The 20,375-nt window shown below is 34.5% G+C and overlaps 1 protein-coding gene across 10 annotated transcripts in view; it reads left to right on the forward strand.

Annotated features, from left to right (window-relative positions):
- The window catches only part of COP1 (COP1, E3 ubiquitin ligase), a 258,997-nt gene that overhangs the window by 50,045 nt on the left and 188,577 nt on the right, over positions 1–20,375 (forward strand). For 9 of the 10 annotated variants that reach the window (XM_025403629.1, XM_025403653.1, XM_025403683.1 and 6 more), the window contains one exon: positions 8,450–8,518. The exons of the other annotated variant lie outside the window; for it this stretch is intronic. In XM_025403629.1, the coding sequence (XP_025259414.1) occupies positions 8,450–8,518 (69 nt within the window). The remainder of the gene's footprint in view (positions 1–8,449; positions 8,519–20,375) is intronic. 10 annotated transcript variants of the gene reach the window in all.

Raw genomic sequence — 20,375 nt, forward strand, 5'->3', positions numbered from 1 at the left:
ATAAATATGATTATGTAGAGTTGGTTGATATTATTATTATTATTATTATTATTATTATTATTTTGAGATGGAGTCTCTCTTTGCCACCCAGGCTGGAGTGCAGTGGCGTGATCTCTGCTGCAACCTCTGCCTCCCAGGTTCAAGTGATTCTCCTGCCTCAGCCGCCCAAGTAGCTGGGATTACTGGCATGCACCACCCCCCTCGGCTTATTTTTATATTTTTGGTAGAGATGGGGGGCTCACCATGTTGACCAAGCTGGTCTTGAACTCCTGGCCTTGGGTGATCTGCCTGCATTGGCCTCCAGAAGTACGGAAATTACAGGTGTGAGCCACCACACCCAGCCAGTTAATATTATTCAAATTGTTTTTCCTCCTTGCTCTGTTAGTTGCTGACAAATGTGTTACATTTATAATTTTAATTATCTATTTTTGTTTTCTTTTTTGGTAATTTTTGCTTCATGTATTTTGAAGCCCTGTTATTAGGTGCAGTTCATACATGTTTAGAATTTTTATGTCTTCTGGATGAATCATCTCCTTTATTATTATTATGAAATGGATATGTTTATTGTTGGAACTATTTCCTGTTCTGAAGTCTGCTTTGTCTGATACTGATATAGCCACAGCACCTTACTTATAGCTAATGTTTCCATAGTATAGTCTTCTTCATGCTTGTACTTTAATTCTGTCATTGTCCTTATAAAGTGTGTGTCTCTAACAGTAGGTAGGTATTTTTCTCTGTTGTTTTTAAAAACATAGTCTAATAAGTGCATTGAATTGAAGTGCTCAAGTCTATTTAAATGTTATTTAATATAATTATTGATATGGTTGTGTTTGAGTCTACACCATGGTATTTGTTTTCCATTTCTCTCTCCTGTTCTTTATCACCTCTTCCTCTTTTCTCGGCTTCTTTAGACATCATTAGGTTTTCATCATTCCATTTTATCTTCTCTGTTTTTCATGTACTTCTTTTTATTGTAATTTTAGTGTTTTCTCTAAATACCACAAAAGGCCTTTTCTCCCACACAGTTTATGGTATGCTACTTCAAGGACAATATGTTTTTAGGCAATCTTGAATATATGGTATTCCACTCTAAGGAAAATGTGAAACTTTACAATAACTCAGTTTACTAAACTTCTGCTTTTTTTGGTTCAAATCATGCTACAAATCTCACCAAACTTTTTTTTTTTTTCTTTTTTTAAACATTGTTATTTTGGCTTTTGAAGATAGGATACCTAAATAAATAAATAAATAAATAAATAAATAAGAACGAAAACCCGCCAGTCTCTTTTTTTTATTTACCCAAATATATACCTTTTCAGATGCTCTTCATTTTTTCTCGCATCCATCCGAATGATTTCCCTTTTACTTGTATAACTTTTTTTTACTATTTCTTGTAAAGCAGATTGTTTTGCTCTATATAGAAGCTTTGGGTTTTCTTTTTAAAACACTTTAAAGATATTTACACTGTTCTTTTGTTTCTGATGAAATCAGTAGTCATTTTTACCATCCTTCTCCTAAAGCTAGTATATCATTTTTCTAACCACTTTTAAGACTTTCTTTTTGACGCTGGTTGTCAGCAGTTTGACTATGTTATTCCTACATTTTATTATTTTTATATTTATCCTTCTTGGGTTTCATGGAACAAGAAGGTCTGTTCTTTTTTTTATTTTGTTTGTTGACAGCGAACAAATTCAATGCCTAGGATTTAATTTTTGAACATGATGAGCCATTACTTATTCAGCCTTTTGCTCTACTTCTTTTTCTGTAAGTTTCTAGTCATATGTTGTTATAATGTTTCATGTTATCTTATAGACTTCTGATGCTCTGTTCTTATTTTCCTTTTTTCTCTGTGAATTTAAATAATTTGTATTGAACTGTGTTTGAGTTTGTTATTCTTTTCCTCTGTTATGCCTGCTTTGCTCTTAATTTCATTCAATTTTAAAATTTTAATTAATTCATTTATAAAATAATTTATTTATTTTTTTAGGAGCAAAGATGAGAGACTGACCTCTTTGGTTTTATTCAGGAATTTAGCTTAGTTGGGACTTAATAGCTGCTTGAGTTAGTTTCAGTCATTGGCTTTAAAGAATAGTATGCATTTTTGGTTTATCCCCTTTTTTGCTACTGTGGAAGTAACCTTTTACATTTTAATCTGAAGGGGATTAAACACTGTTTTTTTAACTGAAATGTTTTGTATTGTGAAAGTGCTGTCTCTGTGATGCCAGTGCTTCCAAATTTAAGTCACTCATTATATGAACTGTTGTCACTTTTTGTAAATATTCCTCTTATGCTTTGAAGCATGTGTGTTCTGAAATTGTTTCAAGGATTTATGTTCTTTATGTCTAATATCTTTCTATTTAAAATTTTCTATTAAAATTATTTAAAAATAAAACCCCAGCTAATACAGAAGAAAGTGGATTAATTTACTAATATGATTATGGATTTTTCAATTTTCCTTTCAATACTGTCATCTTCTAGTTTTATATCCTTTCAGTCTTTTTGTATTTAACTTTTAAGTTCAGGAGTACATGTGCAGGTTTGTCATATATAGGTAAACTTGTGTCATGGGGGTTCGTTGTACAGATTATTTTGTCACCCAGCTATTAAGACTAATATCCATTAGTTATTTTTCCTGATCTTTTTCCTCTTCCTGCCCTCCACCTGCTGGTAGGCCCCAGTGTGTATTGTTCCCTTCTATGTGTCCATGTGTCCTCATCGTTTAGTTCTCACTTGTAAGTGAGAACACGCGGTATTTGGTTTTCATCCTGTGTTAGTTTGCTAAGGATAATGGTTTCTAGTTCCATTTATGTTCCTGCAGAGGATGTGATCTCCTTTTTTATGGCTGCATAGCATTCTATCGTGTATATGCACCATATTTTCTTTATCTGATCTACCATTAATGAACATTTAGGTTGATTCCATGTCTTTGCTATTGTAAATAGTGCTGCAGTGAACATACATGTGTATGTGTCTTTATAATAGAAGGATTTATATTGCATCGAATATCCTGGTCACATATACCCTTTCAGGACTGAGCCAGGAAGAAATGGAATCCCTGAAGAGACCAGTGAAGAGCTCCAACATTAAATCAGTAATAAATAGCCCTACCAGATATACAAAGAAAAGCTGGTACCATTCCTACTGAAACTGTTCCAAAAAATTGAGGAAGGGGCACTCCTCGCTAAGTATTCTATGAGGCCAGCATCATCTTGATACCAAAACCTGGCAGAGACACAACAAAAAAAGGAAACTTAAGACCAATATTATTGATTCACATCCATGCAAAAATCCTCAACAAAATACTGGCAAATTGATCCAGCAGTACACCAAAAAGCTTATCCAGCATGATAAAGTAGGCTTTATCTTTGGGATGCAAGGCTGGGTCAACATATGCAAATCAATAAATCTGATCTATCACATAAATGGAACTAAAGACAAAAACTACATGATTATCTCAATAGATGCAGAAAAAGCTTTCAATAAAATTCAACCCCCCTTCATATTAAAAACTCTCAATAAACTATGTATTGAAGGAACATACCTCAAAATAGTAAGGGCCATCTATGACAAACCCACAGCCAACATCATTAAATGGGCAAAGACTGGAAGCATTGCCCTTGAAAACCAACACAAGACAAGGATGCCCTCTTTCACTACTCCAGTTTATTCAACATAGTAATGGAAGTATTGGCTGGAGCAGTCAAGCATAGAGAGAAAGAAAGGGAATCCAAATAGGAGGAGAGTAAGTCAAACTATCTCTGTTTGCAGATGATATGGTTCTCTATCTAGAAAATCCCATAGTCTCAGCTGAAAAGCTTAAGCTGATAAACAAGTTCAGCAAAGTCTCAGGATACAAAATCAGTGTACAAAAATCACTAGTATTCATTTCTTTCAGTACAAAGACTTGGGAACTACCTGACTTATAAAAGGATTTGTCATCTAGTCTTTAGAGTCATTCACTTTTCCAAACTGCAGTATTTTTTATTGCCTTATTTTGTTATTCCAGAGAATTTTATAGCCCAGGGGCATGTATCAAGGTAAACTTCTGGGTGGGTAAAAGATAAGTGACAAGACTGCCTGCCTTGCTGCTCTCTCTTCCTTACAACCGTCTGTACAAAGTGAGAATAGAAAATTTGATGAAAGAGGCTAGAATTGAGAACTGGAGTGATGTCTCGTGAGCAGACATGTTTTAGAAAAAGAAAAGGCAGATGGTGGAGAATTAGGGAATGAATTTCCTAAAACGCTCTGTGTCCACATACACTTTCTAAGATCTTCCTGCATTCTCAGGTATGTCTGTACCCTTATTTGAAGTCTGTTGTCTATTTATACAAGCAGAAGTGAATATCCTTTAGAAGTTTTCTGTTGACAGTAGATTTAAGGAAAATACTGTAGTCTTCTAGAGAAAAATTATTACCTAAATAGTAATATCCTGTGTAAAGTATGGGATGATGACTCCTGTTTGTGAAACGTTATCTGCACATTTTATAAATAGGGAATCTGAACCCAAGTAGGGGAAAAACACATAAAGTTATCTAGGGTTTTTTTGGTTAGAATTTTAAGCTAGGCACAGTGGCTCACGCCATAATCACAGCACTTTGGGAGGCCAGGGAAGGCAGGTCACTTGAGGTCAGTAGTTCAAGACCAGCCTGGCCAGCATGGTGAGACCCAGTTTCTACTAAAAATACAAAAATTAGCCGGACGTGGTGGTGCAAAACTGTAATCCCAGCTACTTGGAAGGCCGAGGCAGGAGAATTGCTTCAGCTGTGGGGACGGATGCTGCAGTGAGCTGAGATCGTGCCACTGCACTCCAGCCTGGGAAACAGAGCAAGACTCTGTCTCAAGAAAAAAAAAAAAAAAATCTAAGTAATAAATACTTCTAATTTACAATGTCATAACGTTATTAACAAGATTTATAGCAAATAGCAGCAGTCCCTAGTTCCATTACTCGCATTCCCTTGTATCAACTTTCTAGAAGGAATCTTTTCAATTTTTAATTGTTTTTATTTACTGAGCACACTCTCTCTCTATTATATATGTGTGTGTGTGTGTGTGTATATATATATATATATATATTTTTTTTTTTTTATTGAGAGAGAGAGAGTCTTGCTCTTTCATCCAGACTGGACTGCAGTGGCGCGATCACGGCTCACTGCAGGCTTGACCTTCCTGGGTTCAGCTTCCCAAGTAGCTAGGACCACAGGCACGTGTCCCTACGCCGGGCTAGTTTTGTATTTTTGTAGAGATGGGATTTCGCCATGTTACCCAGGCTGATCTTGAACTCCTGAGCTTACCCAATCTGTCTGCCTTGGCTTCCCACAGTGCTAGGATTGTGCAGCCAACAATTCTATATTTCTAAATAACTAGCCTATGCCATTCTGCTTGGAAAGTGTTATGCAAAAAAAAAAAAAAAAACATGTTTGCCATCAAAATGGCAGTTGTTCTACTCTTGAGAAACTATTGTAGAGTGAACTGTACTTGGGAAGATGAACTCATGCTAACTAAACCTGTAAGGACCAAATTACTCATTTATAGTGAAATATATAAAAATCAGTTACATTAGTTATTTACATAGTTCTGACCAGTGTGTTTTCTCCCAGTTGAAAGACATCTAACTTACCATGTAACAGAAGGATGCTAAAGCATGGAATTGGAATAAGAAGAGTTTAATACGCAATTCACGTATGTAATTATATTAGGCTGTGATCAGGCAGTTGCTTCCATTCCCATAATAAGGATAATTTTTTCTTTTAGCATACAACAAAATTTAGTTGCAGAGAAGGATAGGAAAATAAAGAAGACCAATGTTCTATAAAAATTTGAAGCATATTTCATGTCACGTGGTGGATACACTCCCTCTTGAGACACTTGACTGAACCAGATGGGACAAGTGTAACAAAAACTTGCTGTATTGTAAAGAGTACTGAGAGTAGAGAGTAAAATACTAAATATGTGTATTTCTTTCTTTTTTTCTAAATACGTTTCTCTTTATTCTTTTTCTTACACGCTTCCTTATCTGAAAATGGGAGAATTGGGCTAAATGATCATTACATGTTTTTTGGAAGTTTTGACAATTGTAAGAGATGTGTAGAGAATTGACTTCTTGGACTTCTATTTTTAGTAGTGGAATTACTTTCACGTTAAAAATTCCGCACCTGTTCTAGTAGAACATTATATGGCTAGACATTTCGGTATAATTGGTTATACTCTTTGCATTTTTTAAAGCATTCTCTTTTCTTCCACTATCTATTTTTTATAATTTTCTTTCATATTTGTGAAATTATAGTTTCATATTTGCCATTCATCTCCTTTCTTGAAATTCTTCCTTTAAAAAGATTAAACTGCAGAAGAAGGTGTCATGTGGTGAATTCCTGGTGTATGTAGTTGGCTCCACTTTCCTTTTACATTGACACTTTGGGGACTTTCCCCTTCTTTCTACAAATCAATTGCATTCTTGTCGTATTTACATATTCTAGTTAATAGATTGAAATGAAGTGTTTAAATTTATAATTTTGAAGATAGTTTGTATACTTCCTTTGTAAATGAACTGTCACTTTATTAGCTTGGAGTTACTTTTTGTATAAAATTGTTACTTTTTAAATAAACTGTGGTCTTTGTCCTCTAGACAAATAATCTGTAGATAGTTAGAGATAACTAGTGTAAAGGAGTCCCACAAACAATGTGAAAGACTTGGATACTTTGTCATCGTTGTTGAGACAGAGCCCTTGTGAGTTTGTTCTGTGTGACAGATTAACTCACTTGGGAAGAATGGGTCTAAGGTCCAGTCAAAGTCAGTTTGTCTTGCAAGAAAAAATGTCATTCTTCATGATACTATGTTTTGGAAATGTATTCAGTTATAAAACATATTATTTCAGTTATATTTTTTAATTGGAGTATCCTATTGTGATTGTCAGTTCATATTTTATCTCTCCTTATTTGCCTTGACTTGTAAATTACATTGATCTGTTTTGCCTCTTATTTTTTAAAATCCAAAGGTCTTCAAGAGGCATAGACTCTAGAAGTGGGTGTGAGGCAGTCATGCTTATTTGTAGTACGTGTTATGTCTTACTGATTCTTTTGATTTTAATTGGCTTATTCTTATCATCTGGGCACTTGTTTAACATAGATTCCTGGAACCTTTTCTAGAGCAACAGGATCAGAATTTTAAAAATCTGACCCAGTGTCTGTTTTAACAAATGCCTCGGGTAGTTCTGTTGCATAGCCAGGTAAATTAAAGTTTTATTAATCTTTTTTTAAAAATATATTTTTGTTTGTTTTGGAGTCGCTCTACTGGGCTTTTTTATTCTTCATTTCAAGTATATAAGAAAAAATTAGAATGATGTTTGTTCATAAACTATCTCTTATTGTTATTTTGTTTTTAGCTTTTGATATTCTTTTTATATATTTTTATCAGATTGACCTGGAATTCCTGGTTCTTGTGAATTTTAGCAGTAAATGGCCAGACGCGTTGGCCCATGCCTGTAATCCCAGCACTTTGGGAGGCTGAGGCGGGCGGATCACGAGGTCAGGAGATCGAGACCATCCTGGCTAACACGGTGAAACCCTGTCTCTACTGAAAATACAAAAAAATTAGCCAGGCGTGGTGGCGGGCGCCTGTAGTCCCAGCTACTTGGGAGGCTGAGGCAGGAGAATGGCGTGAACCCAGGAGGCGGAGCTTACAGTGAGCCGACATCGCGCCACTGCACTCCAGCCTGGGTGACAGAGCGAGACTCTGTCTCAAAAAAAACAAAAAAAAAAAACAGTAAATGATATATACTTGTATTTTTATGTTTTGCTACTCAGAAAATGTCAAGGCTTGTTATACTTTCATTTATCTGTTCTATCTTTGTTTCAATTACCAATTTGAGTTACTCCCAACCCACAAGCTGTCCGCTTGATTATATTAAATTTTTTTGTTTTCAGATGTTTGATTTTGCCAGAAATCTTCCATAGAAATATATTCTCACATCTGTGAGTAACTAGGTAATAACTAGAAATAGTAAATTTGACTTTTTAAAGGTATAGGTTTATCTCTATTTATTACACTTATCTCTGCAAATGAGCTTCTCATGGAGAAAGTGATTTTAGTGTCTATCAGCTATGTTACTTTCACTGTAAATTTTGTTTTGATGTTTTATTACTTTAGTTGGGGAAGAGAAGGCTAGGAGTCAGATAATAGAATTGCTACTATCCATGAAAAGATTTTTCAGCATGTTAGGTAAGGGATGTAATTTAGAACACCTGTTTCTTAAAGTTAGTTTGAGTTAGTTTTGTAGAAAATTGATTCTTTTAAAAATACCAGTTAGCAAATGGGAAAACTGATTAAATAGAAGTAATAGACAAACTTAAATGGGTTCATAAAGTTGCTTCTTACTGTTTATGCTATGGTTTTAAAGCAAACTTTCAACTCAGTTATATTTTTTAAAAGAAAAATTATAATTTTCTATTGTAGGAATCGCATGCAGCCCAGCTACAGATTCTTATGGAATTCCTCAAGGTTGCAAGAAGAAATAAGAGAGAGGTATATTATTTTGTGTGTTTTACATAATGTTTTATTTACTATTGTTAACTGTTCCCATTTTGTAAAAGCATTTCAGGCTAAAAATTTCTTTAAATATTTTTAAAAGCATTTTAATTTTTAGGAGGTTTCCTTAAGCTTTGTTATTTTAACTTCTTTTTTGTTTACAACTTGACACTTAAAAAATCATTTTGTGGAGATGTGCTGAAAAGTTATCAGTAAGATTGACTACAGTAACTTACCTAAAAGCTATAAAGAATTGAAAATAGATTTATTAAATAACAGCCTACCCTTCGCCATGAAGAGAAAACTTAGGAAAATTTAGATAATAAAGCCTTAGGTAGGAAACAGTTTTTTTTTAAACATATGTAGGCAAAAACAAGTAAAAACATAGCTATGTATTTAGAACTTGGGAGTTCTAACTCATGGAGGATAGTTAAAAGGCAGTTTTTTATCACCAGTTTTATAGCGAGCATGTTCTAATTTAACATTTATAAAATTTCAAAGTCATTTCACACTATACAAAATATGGGAAAATTAAATAGCCAAAATTCTGTTCTCTGGATAGCATGCTAAAATAACTTCGAAAACTTTTTTTTTTTTAAATTTCTAACTGGCTGGAACCTGGTATGTTTATGTTAAGAATTGTCTAATTAGTATACTTTTTACTCATTTAAAACTGTGTAAATTGTCTATTACGTGCTATGTTCTGGGCTATCTTTGTTCTTTTTGGCAATAAGTAGATAAGAGATGTTTTACTGGATGATGAAGTGTTGAATAGCTAAATATTTTTATATGGTTTGTGGCTATTTTTTTTTATTTTCAACTGTTGCTAATTCAGTTGTGATTTTAAGATGCCTACTAACAAACATTATCTGTTATAAATTTAAGATTTACTTGTGTCCCTTAGGTTTTTCCTTTTTTTTTTTTTTGGTGGGAAAGAAGATGATGTCCAGTCATTTATTTGTTTAAGTGTCTGGTGGCTCAATATAAATGGCAGTGTGCATGAAAGTTGCCTGATGTGGAGCTTGCAGTGAGCCGAGATGGCGCCACTGCACTCCGGCCTGGGTGACAGAGCGAGACTCCGTCTCAAAAAGAAGGAAGTTGCCTGATGATCTTGCTAAAATGCATGTTCTGATTAAGGGAGGCTCTGTTGGAGCCTGACAATCTACATTTCTAGCAAGCTCCAGGGATGTTGAAGTTCTTGGTCCTTGGACCACACTTTGAAGATCAACGCTGAACATTTTTATAATATATGGAATAACATGTTTCTGTCTGTCTGAGAATTTGAAGTCATTGAGAATGATATTCAGTACATAAGAAAGTACCGATAATGAATGAGTAAACGAATCAATGAAGTTAAAATCTCAAAATACCTGGGGCTTAAATGAAATGACTAATAATTATCTGTGTCCTAAACTAATTTTAAGCAACAATTAATGAAACCTAATGGTTTTCATTAGCCTCTGAGATTTTTCAGTATTACTCATTGCTTCTGTAGGGGTCTCCTGATGCCTGCTACAAATTTTTAGACTTGACGTTGTCTCGTATGATAAGGATATACCATATAACTGTAAAACATGAAGGGTCTGAAATTTTTTACCTTTATAGCAGGTTAGCAAGTTAGCTTGCACAGTTTCATCGATGCTGGCAAAAGACCTGAGATGACTGGAGATGAAATATTTTATTACTCATGAGACATTTGATAACATCAGCTTCATCTTTGCATCAGTTCCCTCTGACCCCTATGTCCCACACGTGACAATGTGGAGATGGCTCTAGGTGGATGCTGCACACAGAAATGGATTTGTTTATGTTGCAGCAAAGGAACCCTCATGTTAGGGAACCCCAGTCTTCTAAAAGGAGTTGCTGGCAGACCTGTTCAATCTTGGTACTGCAGGGAGACCAAGATTTTTTATATTGATCAGAAAACAAATCTGTCCTCTGCCCCCAGAATAAGTCCCTATTTCTGTCTTGCCAGCCTCTTTGCCGTATAAATATTCTTGGAAAGATAATTTACAACAAAAGCTGTCACAAGATGTGCAGAAATTGGAGAGAGAATGGAGAATTCCTTCCCAACATTAATTCTTCTCTGTGATCTTCATTTGGCCTTTCTCTGATGTTGTGGCCCAGGGCCTCCCGCAACATCTTCTGTGATATTGACTTTGATTTTATAGATTTGGCATAGTGTTTTTATATTTCTGTTATTAAACTTCTGAGTGAATCATGCTGTAGAACTTTTTTGCTTGACTTTAGTTTGAATCTAATGTAATCTTTGTGATTGATTTTTCTTTTTTTCTTTTCTCTTGGATCATATTTTCTTGTAGTAGGTATGTTAACCAAGAAACATACGAGTTCCAAATACTTCTGGATATTTGTGCCTCCAGCGTACAGTGATTGTACTGTCATTAATACATTTTGGTTTTCTTGATTTTGTTATATCTATGATTGAGTGAACTTTGAGTATTTTAGATTTAATTACACAAGAAATTCTGAGAAGCTAGGTAACAAATTGTAAACGTTTATCTATTTGATTAAATTTCATGAATTTCACAATAATTGGAATTGGGTACTACTATAGTGATTTGTAATTATAATAAGCTTTAGTCTAGAAAATATAATTGAGTAATACCTCATGTTTTAGTGCAGACAGATTAAAGTGAATGGTTATATTTTCTTGCATATAAGTCTGTTTGTGTGTTTAATCCTCAAAATGAATATAATTGTTACAGTTCTTAGGACCTGTAATACAATTTTTATACTTGAACTTATTCAAGTAAAATACAGATTTACCAGGAGGCAAATTGCTACTTTTGAGTTTGTTTCTCTAAGCTTAACATTCAAACTTTGCAAATTAACTTCGTGATTTCATTTGTAAATTTTAATTGGAGTTCTGATGAGTGTAGGTTTAGACATTGATGTATACCAATCAGAGAAGTTAAATACGCTTTTTGGATTTAGTGTTAAGATTCATTTAACTCATTTGGATAATGAGTACTCCACTGTCACAACTGGCTAGTAATTTAGGGCCAATTAATTTTCAGTTTTATTTTTTTCCTACTGATTCTCCTTAGAATATTGAGAGAATGGAAAGTGCAAGTCACTTAATAAGCATTTGCATTAGTTATCTATTGCTGTGTGACAGATTACTCTGAAATTTGATGCCCTACAACATGAAAAATTTAATATATTGAGTCTAGAATTTTGACTCAGAGTAACTGGGTGCCTTGGCTCTGGGTTTCTTACCAAGCTGCAATTAAGGTGTTGGCCAAGGTAGCAGTTATCTCAAGGTTTGACTGGGATGGGAACTTTCCAAGCTCGGTCATCAGCTTTTGGAAAGAGATACTGCTTTTTTTGTCACATGGGCTTCTCCATAGAGTAGCTCACTACATGGCAGCTGGCTACTTCTCAAAAGGAGCAAGTAAGAAAGCAAGAGAGGATGTTGAAGACAGAAGTCATATTCTCTTTGTAACTTCATCTTGGAAGTTATATCCTAAAACTTTTGCTGTTTTCTCTTTGTTAGAAGCATATCATTGGTTCATTCCACACTCAGAGTTGCACAAGGGTGTGAATACCAAGAGGTGGGGCTCTTTGGAGCCTGTCTTAGAACCTGTCTATTACAGCATTTAATAGTTATATATATTTAAATGAACGTGTTAGTCTCCTTCATGGTCAGGTTAATCAAAAGGGGTGTAGGGTCCATGTAAAAGCTGGTCTTGTCTGTGCAAATTTGTACCAGCATTTGAATGATTCCCTTCTATTTCATTTGATTTAATTTTAAAATGCACTTTTGGAAGTGTTTGATACCTATTAAATTTACTGTAATCGTTTTGATAAGTCTTGTTTTCCTTTTGGTTTTACTTGGAATTTTAGTGAATTAAATTTTAAACGATTTTTATATGAAAAACACAAAAAAGTATATAAATCAGATTTACAGTTTAAAGAATTATAGTGGAGTGACCATTCGTATAACCACCATTGTAAGCACAATGCAATACTGCTAGAACGGCTGAAGCACCCTGACTACCCTTTTTGGATTGCAATCATCTTCCTTGCACATTAGGTAACCAATATTCTGATATTTATGGCAGTCACTTTCTTGCCTTTCTTTAATGTTTCGATGCCTGAGTATCCATAGGTCTCTCTGTTTTTGAGCATTATATAAGTGTGCTTGTGCCATATATAATCTTTTATTCCTATCTTCTTTGGCTCAATGTTACGATTCATCCACATGGTTATATATGACTGTAGTTGGTTGATTGTTGTTGTTGTATAGTATTCCATTAAGTGAATATGCCCCATTTTTGTTGTTGATGGTCATTTGAGTTGTTTTCAGTTTTGGGCTGTTTGCAAAAAATACTACTATGTTAAATGTGTATCCAGGTTTATGTTGGTATACATATTTATATGGAATGGATTTAGAAGTGGAATTGATGAGTCATAGGATATGTGTATCTTCAAATTTAATAGATAATGCCAAAATATTTTTCAAAACAAGTTGTATTAGTTATTCTTCTTACAGGCGTTGTATAAGCATTTCTGTGCACTGTGTTCTTGCCAGTATGTGATACCAATAGATTTATTTTCCAGTGTAGCTGATCTTGGGGTATATACTGTTATATGGTTGTAATTTGCATTTTCCTGATGACTTACAAGGTTGAGCACCTAATAGTACGTTTATTGGCCATTTGGGTTTTTTTATGTTTGTGTCTGAAGTACTTGTTTAAACCTTTTCACATTTTTTGTTTGGTTTTTCTTAACGGTTTGATATTTATATATTCTGGATATACATTTTGTCAGATCTGTCTATCACAAATATCTTTCCCTCTAATTGGGTTGCATTCTTTTCATTGTCTTAATGGTGTCATTTGATGACCAGAAGTTTCTGATATTAATAGAGCGAAATTTATCTTATCTGTTATAATTAGTGTCTTTTGTGTCACTTAAATAAGTCTTTTCCACCTGTAGTCATAAAGACATTTTTCTATACTGTTCTTTATTTGAAACTTTATTCTTTTATCTTCCATATTTAGATCTGTACTCTACCTAGAGATTTATTTTTGTGTATAATGTGAGATATAGAGATATTTTCATATGGATATCTAGCTGCCCAAGCATCTTTTGTTAAAAAGGCCATTCTTTCTTCATCAGTCTGAAATTTCATCTTTGTCATATATCATGTGTCCATGTATGTGTGGGTCTGTTTCTAGGTCCTCTTTTCTGCTCCACTGGTCTTTTTGGCAGTACCACATTGTATTAAATACTAGAGCTTTGAATTAAGTTGCTGTTCTTCTTTAAAGTCTGGGATATTCCTGGCTCTCTGCATTTCAATATAAATTTTAGAATCAGCTAGTACGTTTCCATGGTAAACTTGCTGTGCCTTTTATTGGGATTAATTTGACTAGATAAATCTGGGAGACTGTGTATTTACAATATTCACTCTTCTCATTCATGAACATGGTGCTTCCCTCTATATTTAGATCTTTAAAATATCCTTGTATTTTTCAGGGTATTCCTACACATCTTTATTTTAGATTTAGTCATTTTTGATGCTGTTGTAAATGACGTCTGTGTCTCTAACTTTAGTTTCTTATTATTGCTAGTGTATAGAAATACAGTTGTGTTTTACATACAGATTTTTTAAAATATCCAGCAACCTGGTTAAACTCTCATTAATCCTATTTGTAGATTCTTTTATGTTTTCTATGTACACATCATAATCTGCAAATAATAACAGTTTAGTTTCATTCTTTATGATCCTTATATCTTTTATTTATTTTTCTTGTCTTACTCTGCTGGCTAGGACATCCGGTACAATGATGAATAGAAGTGGTGATAGCGGGGCATCCTAGTCTTGATGCTGATCTCAAAGTGAAAGCATTCGACGTGTCACCATTAGGTATGATGTTTTCTGTAGGTTTTTTGTAGGTACTTTTTATTACTCAAGGCAGTAAATTTCTATCCAGTTTGCTAAGAGAATTTTTAAAAAATTTCTGAGTGGGGTTGAGTAGTCTCCAGAACTTTTGTGCATCTGATACAACCATATGATTTTTCCTTTTCATTCTGTTAATGTGAATAATTACATTGGTTTAACATTGGAAAGTCAGTCAACTTTGCTCCTAGAGTGACCAACCATCCTGATTGGCCCAGGAGTGTCTTATGTCTTAGTTATATCACTGAAGGTTCTGCATTCTAGGAAACCCCACCAGGACAATTGGTCCCCCTGCTTGCACCCCTTATATAAACCAAACTTGGCCATTATGTATATTCTCTTCTATATGGTTTGGTTTGCTTATATTTTTTTTTTGGATTTTTGCATCTATGTTCATGAATGAGATTTTTTTTTTTCTTACACATATCTTGTCCAGTTTTGCTATAAAGATTATGCTAGCTTTATCAAATGAGTTGGGAAATGTATCCTCTTTTTAAATTTTCTGGAATAATTTGTGTAGTCTAAGAACATCTTTGTTGAATGTTTAAAGATCTTATTGGAGAGGCTGTCTGGACCTGTGATTTGTTTGTGGGAAGTTTTAAGTTATTGAATCTGTTACTTGAACAGTTATGTTTTTATTAAGGTTTTTGTTTTAGATGTCACTTTTCGTTTGTTAAATTTTTTCTAGTCATTGTTTATGTCATCTCAGTTTTCAGATTTATCAGCATAAGATTGGTCTTAATAGAGTCTTAAGTTTTTAATGTCACCTGGGTTCATTCCTGGCAGTGCTTATTCTGCTTGTTCCTTTCTCTCTCTCTTTCGCTTTTTCTCGGATCAGTTCTTGCCATAATATATCAATTATATGAATTTTTTCTAATAACCAACTTTTGATTTTGTTTTTCCTCTCTATTTTGTTTTCTGTTTTATGTTCTTTATTATTTCCATCCTGCTTTCTTTCATTTTACTTTTTTGTTCCTTCCTAATCTGTTGGCTTGGGTGGATATGCATATTATTATGCACATTATTTTTTCTAATGTAGGCATTTAGGGCCATAGGTTCTTATTTTTTTAATCTGTACCTAATTTTTTTGGCGTCATATTTTGTTTATTATTGTTCAAAATAATTTCTAATTTTCATTATTTTTTTTCTTAGGCCTGTGGCTTATTTAGAAACAAAGGTCTTATTACTTGAACATTGAGATTTTGTTTTTTTTGTTCTGGATTTCTGTTATAATTGCATTGTAATCAGAAAGTTGTGTTTTCTTTCTTTGAATATAGTATTTACTGTACCAACTGGTAATTGGTTAAAATTTTGAAATATTTGTGCTTGAAAAGAATGTGTTTTCTGCAGTTGCATGATTCATGGTAAAGTTGTGAAATGTGTGGTGAGAATTTCCTGCATTCATACCAGGCCTTTCTTTCCTTGTTATACCTATTACTGGCTCATTATCTTTGAGGTGAATTTCTTATAGATAGCATATGGTTGAACTATGCTTTGTAAATCTACTCTGCCAGGCTCAGTTTTTAAATTATGTATTTAGGCCATTTATTTAATATAAATATTATGGCATAAGCCTGTCATTTTGTTTTTTGTTTTATATATTTTTTTTATTATTGTTGTTGCTTTTCTGTTTTTCTCTCCATGGCTTTTTGCACAGGTTTTTTGTTTGTTTGTTTGTTTGTTTGTTTTTTGGAATTCCATTTTGATTTATCTATAATATTTTAAAGTAAATTTTTTGTATCTTTTTTTAGTGGTTGCTCTATTACATCATATATTTGTAACTTATCAGTCTACTGGTATTGACATCTGTTTACATTTACTCTTACATAAGCTATCTTATTTTGCCCCCTCACTACTCTATTATTTATTTATTTGGTTTTGTTCTTGCTTTTTCTGTTTTCTTCTCAGCTTAAAACAAAATGTTGGCTGGGCACAATGTCTCATGCCTGTAATTCTAACACATTGGGAGGCTTAGGTGGGAGGATCACTTGAGGGCCAGGAGTTCAGGACCAGCCTGGGCAATATAGTGAGACTTTGTCTCTACAAACAATTAAAAAAAAATTTGTGGAGCATGGTGGCCTGTACCTGTAGTCCCCGCTACTTGGGAGGCTGAGGTGAGAGGATCACTTGAGCCTAGGAGGCAGAGGCTTCAGTGAACTGAGGTTGTGCCATTGCACTCCAGCCTGGGTGACAGAATGAGTCCCTGTCTTTAAAAAAAAAAAAAAAGAAAAAAAAGAAAGAAAGAAAGTGCTATGAAAGGGTTAAATAAAGTCTTTTAATCAGGTCTGCCTTTTCAGGAACTAGATATTAAGTATGTGAGTGTTTGTGGAGTGATAGTATGGGATGACAAGGATTTTGTCTTGCTGTAGTGTGCACTTCATATGGCTAAATGCTTTGTTTTTGGTAGTAACTCTCTTAGAATTAGTATATATTAAGTTTTGCTGCAGTATGCGTATATGTATGTATGTATTTTTTGAGATGGAATCTTGCTCTGTTGCCCAGGCTGGAGTGCAGTGGCACTATCTCAGCTTACTGCAACCTACACCCCCCCGGGTTTAAGCGATTCTCCTGCCTCAGCCTCCCAAGTAGCTGGGATTACAGGTACCTACCACCACGCCTGGCTAATTTTTGTATTTTTAGTAGAGACAGAGACAGGGTGCCACCTTGTTGCCAGGCTGATCTTGAACTCTGACCTCAGGTGATCTGCCCGCCTCAGCCTCCCAAAGTGTTGGGATTACGGGCTTGAGCCACCGCACCTAGCCTTGCTCGATTTTTAAAATCAGCTTTTCCTCACTGAAGGTGTAATGGTGTATTCTTTTGTTCAGTTTGGAACAATTATATGTAATTTATTTTAAATTATATTTAAAATTCAAATAATGAGTTTGATACTTAAGCATATCTTTATCAAGGCACTAATGAAAGTCAAATGAGTACCAATGATACTCATCAAAGCCATTGTCAGTAATGGGAAAGTCTGTCTCTTGTCTTCTTATGGGATTCTGAGACTGACTTACTCTTTACCTTTATATTAAATGTTTCTATAAGTTTTCTTTGGCTTTGGCACAGCGTTAAGAGAGTGCTTGCTATTGATTCCTTAGTCCCATGCTCTCAAATACCATTGTCTTAGTTCTCCATCTTAAGTATTTATTTATTTTTTAAGTAGCACCAATCTCTGTAATGGGGTTCAGGTAAATGTGATCTAGGAGTTTATTATCATTCCTAATTTATGATTGATTTTCCTTTAGGTAATAGCAGTTCAGCTTATTGAACTTTTCTTCATATATCTTTAAAACATTCTTGGACTCATATTCAGGCTTTTCTTCTAGGTTCTCCTTCCTGGGGTTATGATGTTTACGGAGTGAATTTAGCCCATTTCTTCTTTCCACATCCTTGAAATGGTTGTCCTTCATCTTTTTTCTGTTTACTAGTACTAAAATGTCTTGCACTGATGCCCTTACAATTTACAGCTCAAAATCCCTTCAGAATTCTCATCTTGAAATGGAAATGCCTCAAATTTAATATGTGCTCTCTCAACAGTTTTCATTCTTCCAGACTTTTTTCTTGTATTTCTTGCCTGATATCTTGTCAGACTTTCTCACGGATAGGTTATATCATTTTGTTTTGCATTCTATCTGTATGTTTGTCTGGACAACACCATGCCTTCGTTGTTTCACTTTTAAATTGAACCATATGAAATTGCTGTTTTTGAAGTAAAAATTGTTTTATTATTGGCAGTTTTAAGAGTTTCACCTTATATATATAGTAGCCTCCATATATAACAATAGTTATATTATCCAGTAAAAGCTTTGAGGTACTAGGAGATGGAAGATTATTTTCAGAGAAGACATTAGAGTTTAAATTTTGAGATTTCAGGTGACTTTGGAAATTTTTCTGGAATTTCAAGTTCAAAAGCAGAATAAAAATTAATTTGATTTCAGTTATTTATGTATCATACAAGTAATATTGGCTATCTTTGGCTATTGATACAGATATTTACTTTCTTTTTAAATATAATTTCAACTTTTAGATTCGGGGAGTACATATACAGGTTTCTTATGTAGATATATTGTGTGATGCTAAGATTTGGGGTACAAGTGACCCTGTCACTCAGAAATGTGAGCATAGTACTCAATAGTTAGTTCTTCAACCCTTTCTCCCTTCCACCACCCCAGTGGTTCCCAGTGTCTGTTGTAACCATCTTTATGATGGTTACACCCACTTATAAGTGAGAACATTATATTTGGTATTTGGTTTTCTGTTCCCTCATTAATTCACTTAGGATGATGACTTCCAGCTCCATCTATGTTGATGCGAAGGACATGATTTTGTTCTTTTTTTTATGGCTGTATAGTATTCTCTGGTGTCTGTGTATCACATCTTTATTGAGTCCACTGTTGATGGGCAATAATGAATCTTTGCTGTGATGAATAGAGCTATGATGAACATACAAATACACTTGTGTTTTTGGGAGAATGATTGATTCTCTTTTGAATATATACTCAATAATGGAATTACTGGGTTGAATAGTAGTTTTCTTTTAAACTCTTTGAGCAATCTCCAAACTCCAGTCTCCACAGTGGCTGAACTAATTTACATTTCCACCAGCAGTGAATAAACATTCCTTTTTCTCTGCATCCTCACCAGCATCTTTTTGGTTTTGTTTTTTGTTTGTTTTTTCACTTTTCTTTTTTATTTTTTTTATTTTTTTTATTTTTTATTTATTTTATTTTTTTATTTTTTTGGGACGGAGTCTGGCTCTGTCGCCCCGGCTGGAGTGCAGTGGCTGGATCTCAGCTCACTGCAAGCTCCGCCTCGCAGGTTTACGCCATTCTCCTGCCTCAGCCTCCCGAGTAGCTGGGACTACAGGCGCCCACCACCTCGCCCAGCTAGTTTTTTTGCATTTTGTAGTAGAGACGGGGTTTCACTGTGTTAGCCAGGATGGTCTTCATCTCCTGACCTCGTGATCCGCCCGTCTCGGCCTCCCAAAGTGCTGGGATTACAGGCTTGAGCCACCGCGCCCAGCCTGTTTTTTCACTTTTCAATAATTGCCATTCTAACTGGTGTGAGATGGTGTCTCATTTTGGTTTTTATTAACATTTATCCGATAATTAGTGATGTTGAGCATTTTTTCATGTGTGATGGCTGCTTGTATGTTGCCTTTTGGGAATTGTCTGTTTATGTCTATGCCCACTTTTTAATGGGGCTGTTTGTTTTTTGTTTCATTTATTTAAGTTCCTTATAGATTCTGGATATCAGAATACTCATTCAAATGAGTATTTGTCAGATACTCATTCTTCTTTTTAAATGTATTTTTTTAAAGCAATTATACTAAAGACCTCTTATACTAAAGCATTTGTTTAAATAAAAATTTCAAGAGTGGAACATTTTAAGGTAGTTAAATGAAAATGTTTAAGAGATGACCATGGGAGTGTTTTTCTGAATTAGAGGTCAGCATCACTGGATGCTGGAGTTGAAAATGTCCATGAACCCAAAGGCTTCAGTGATGGTGGGGAATAACTGGGATGTTTATAGATGGCTCAAGTGGGTAGACAGGGATTTGGCTGCTTGGTATGAGCTAGACAGAGTGGTTTTTATGTTATGGTGGAAAACTGATTTTAGGATGGAATACTAATTGTTGGAAATGACCATGGAATGCAGTAGAAATAGTGAGTTCTTATCTATTAGTAAGTCCTGTAAACTCTGGGGCCTCAGAGACTTTATCAGTTGAGCAGCCGTTATTCGAAAGAGTTTCAGGACAGTGTCTTTAAGAGTGAGCAGGGTTTCAGTTAAGGTGACATTGTGTGACATATTTTAAGGTAGTAGGAAGTTTATTAAAGTAGATAGGTGAGTTGAAAGCTTTTGAAAATGCTAATCACTCTTTCACCCTTGATTTCTCCATTAGTACTGTCATTTCCCCTGGTTTTCTGT

Source organism: Theropithecus gelada, chromosome 1, assembly GCF_003255815.1.
Source record: "Theropithecus gelada isolate Dixy chromosome 1, Tgel_1.0, whole genome shotgun sequence".
NCBI lineage: Eukaryota > Metazoa > Chordata > Mammalia > Primates > Cercopithecidae > Theropithecus > Theropithecus gelada.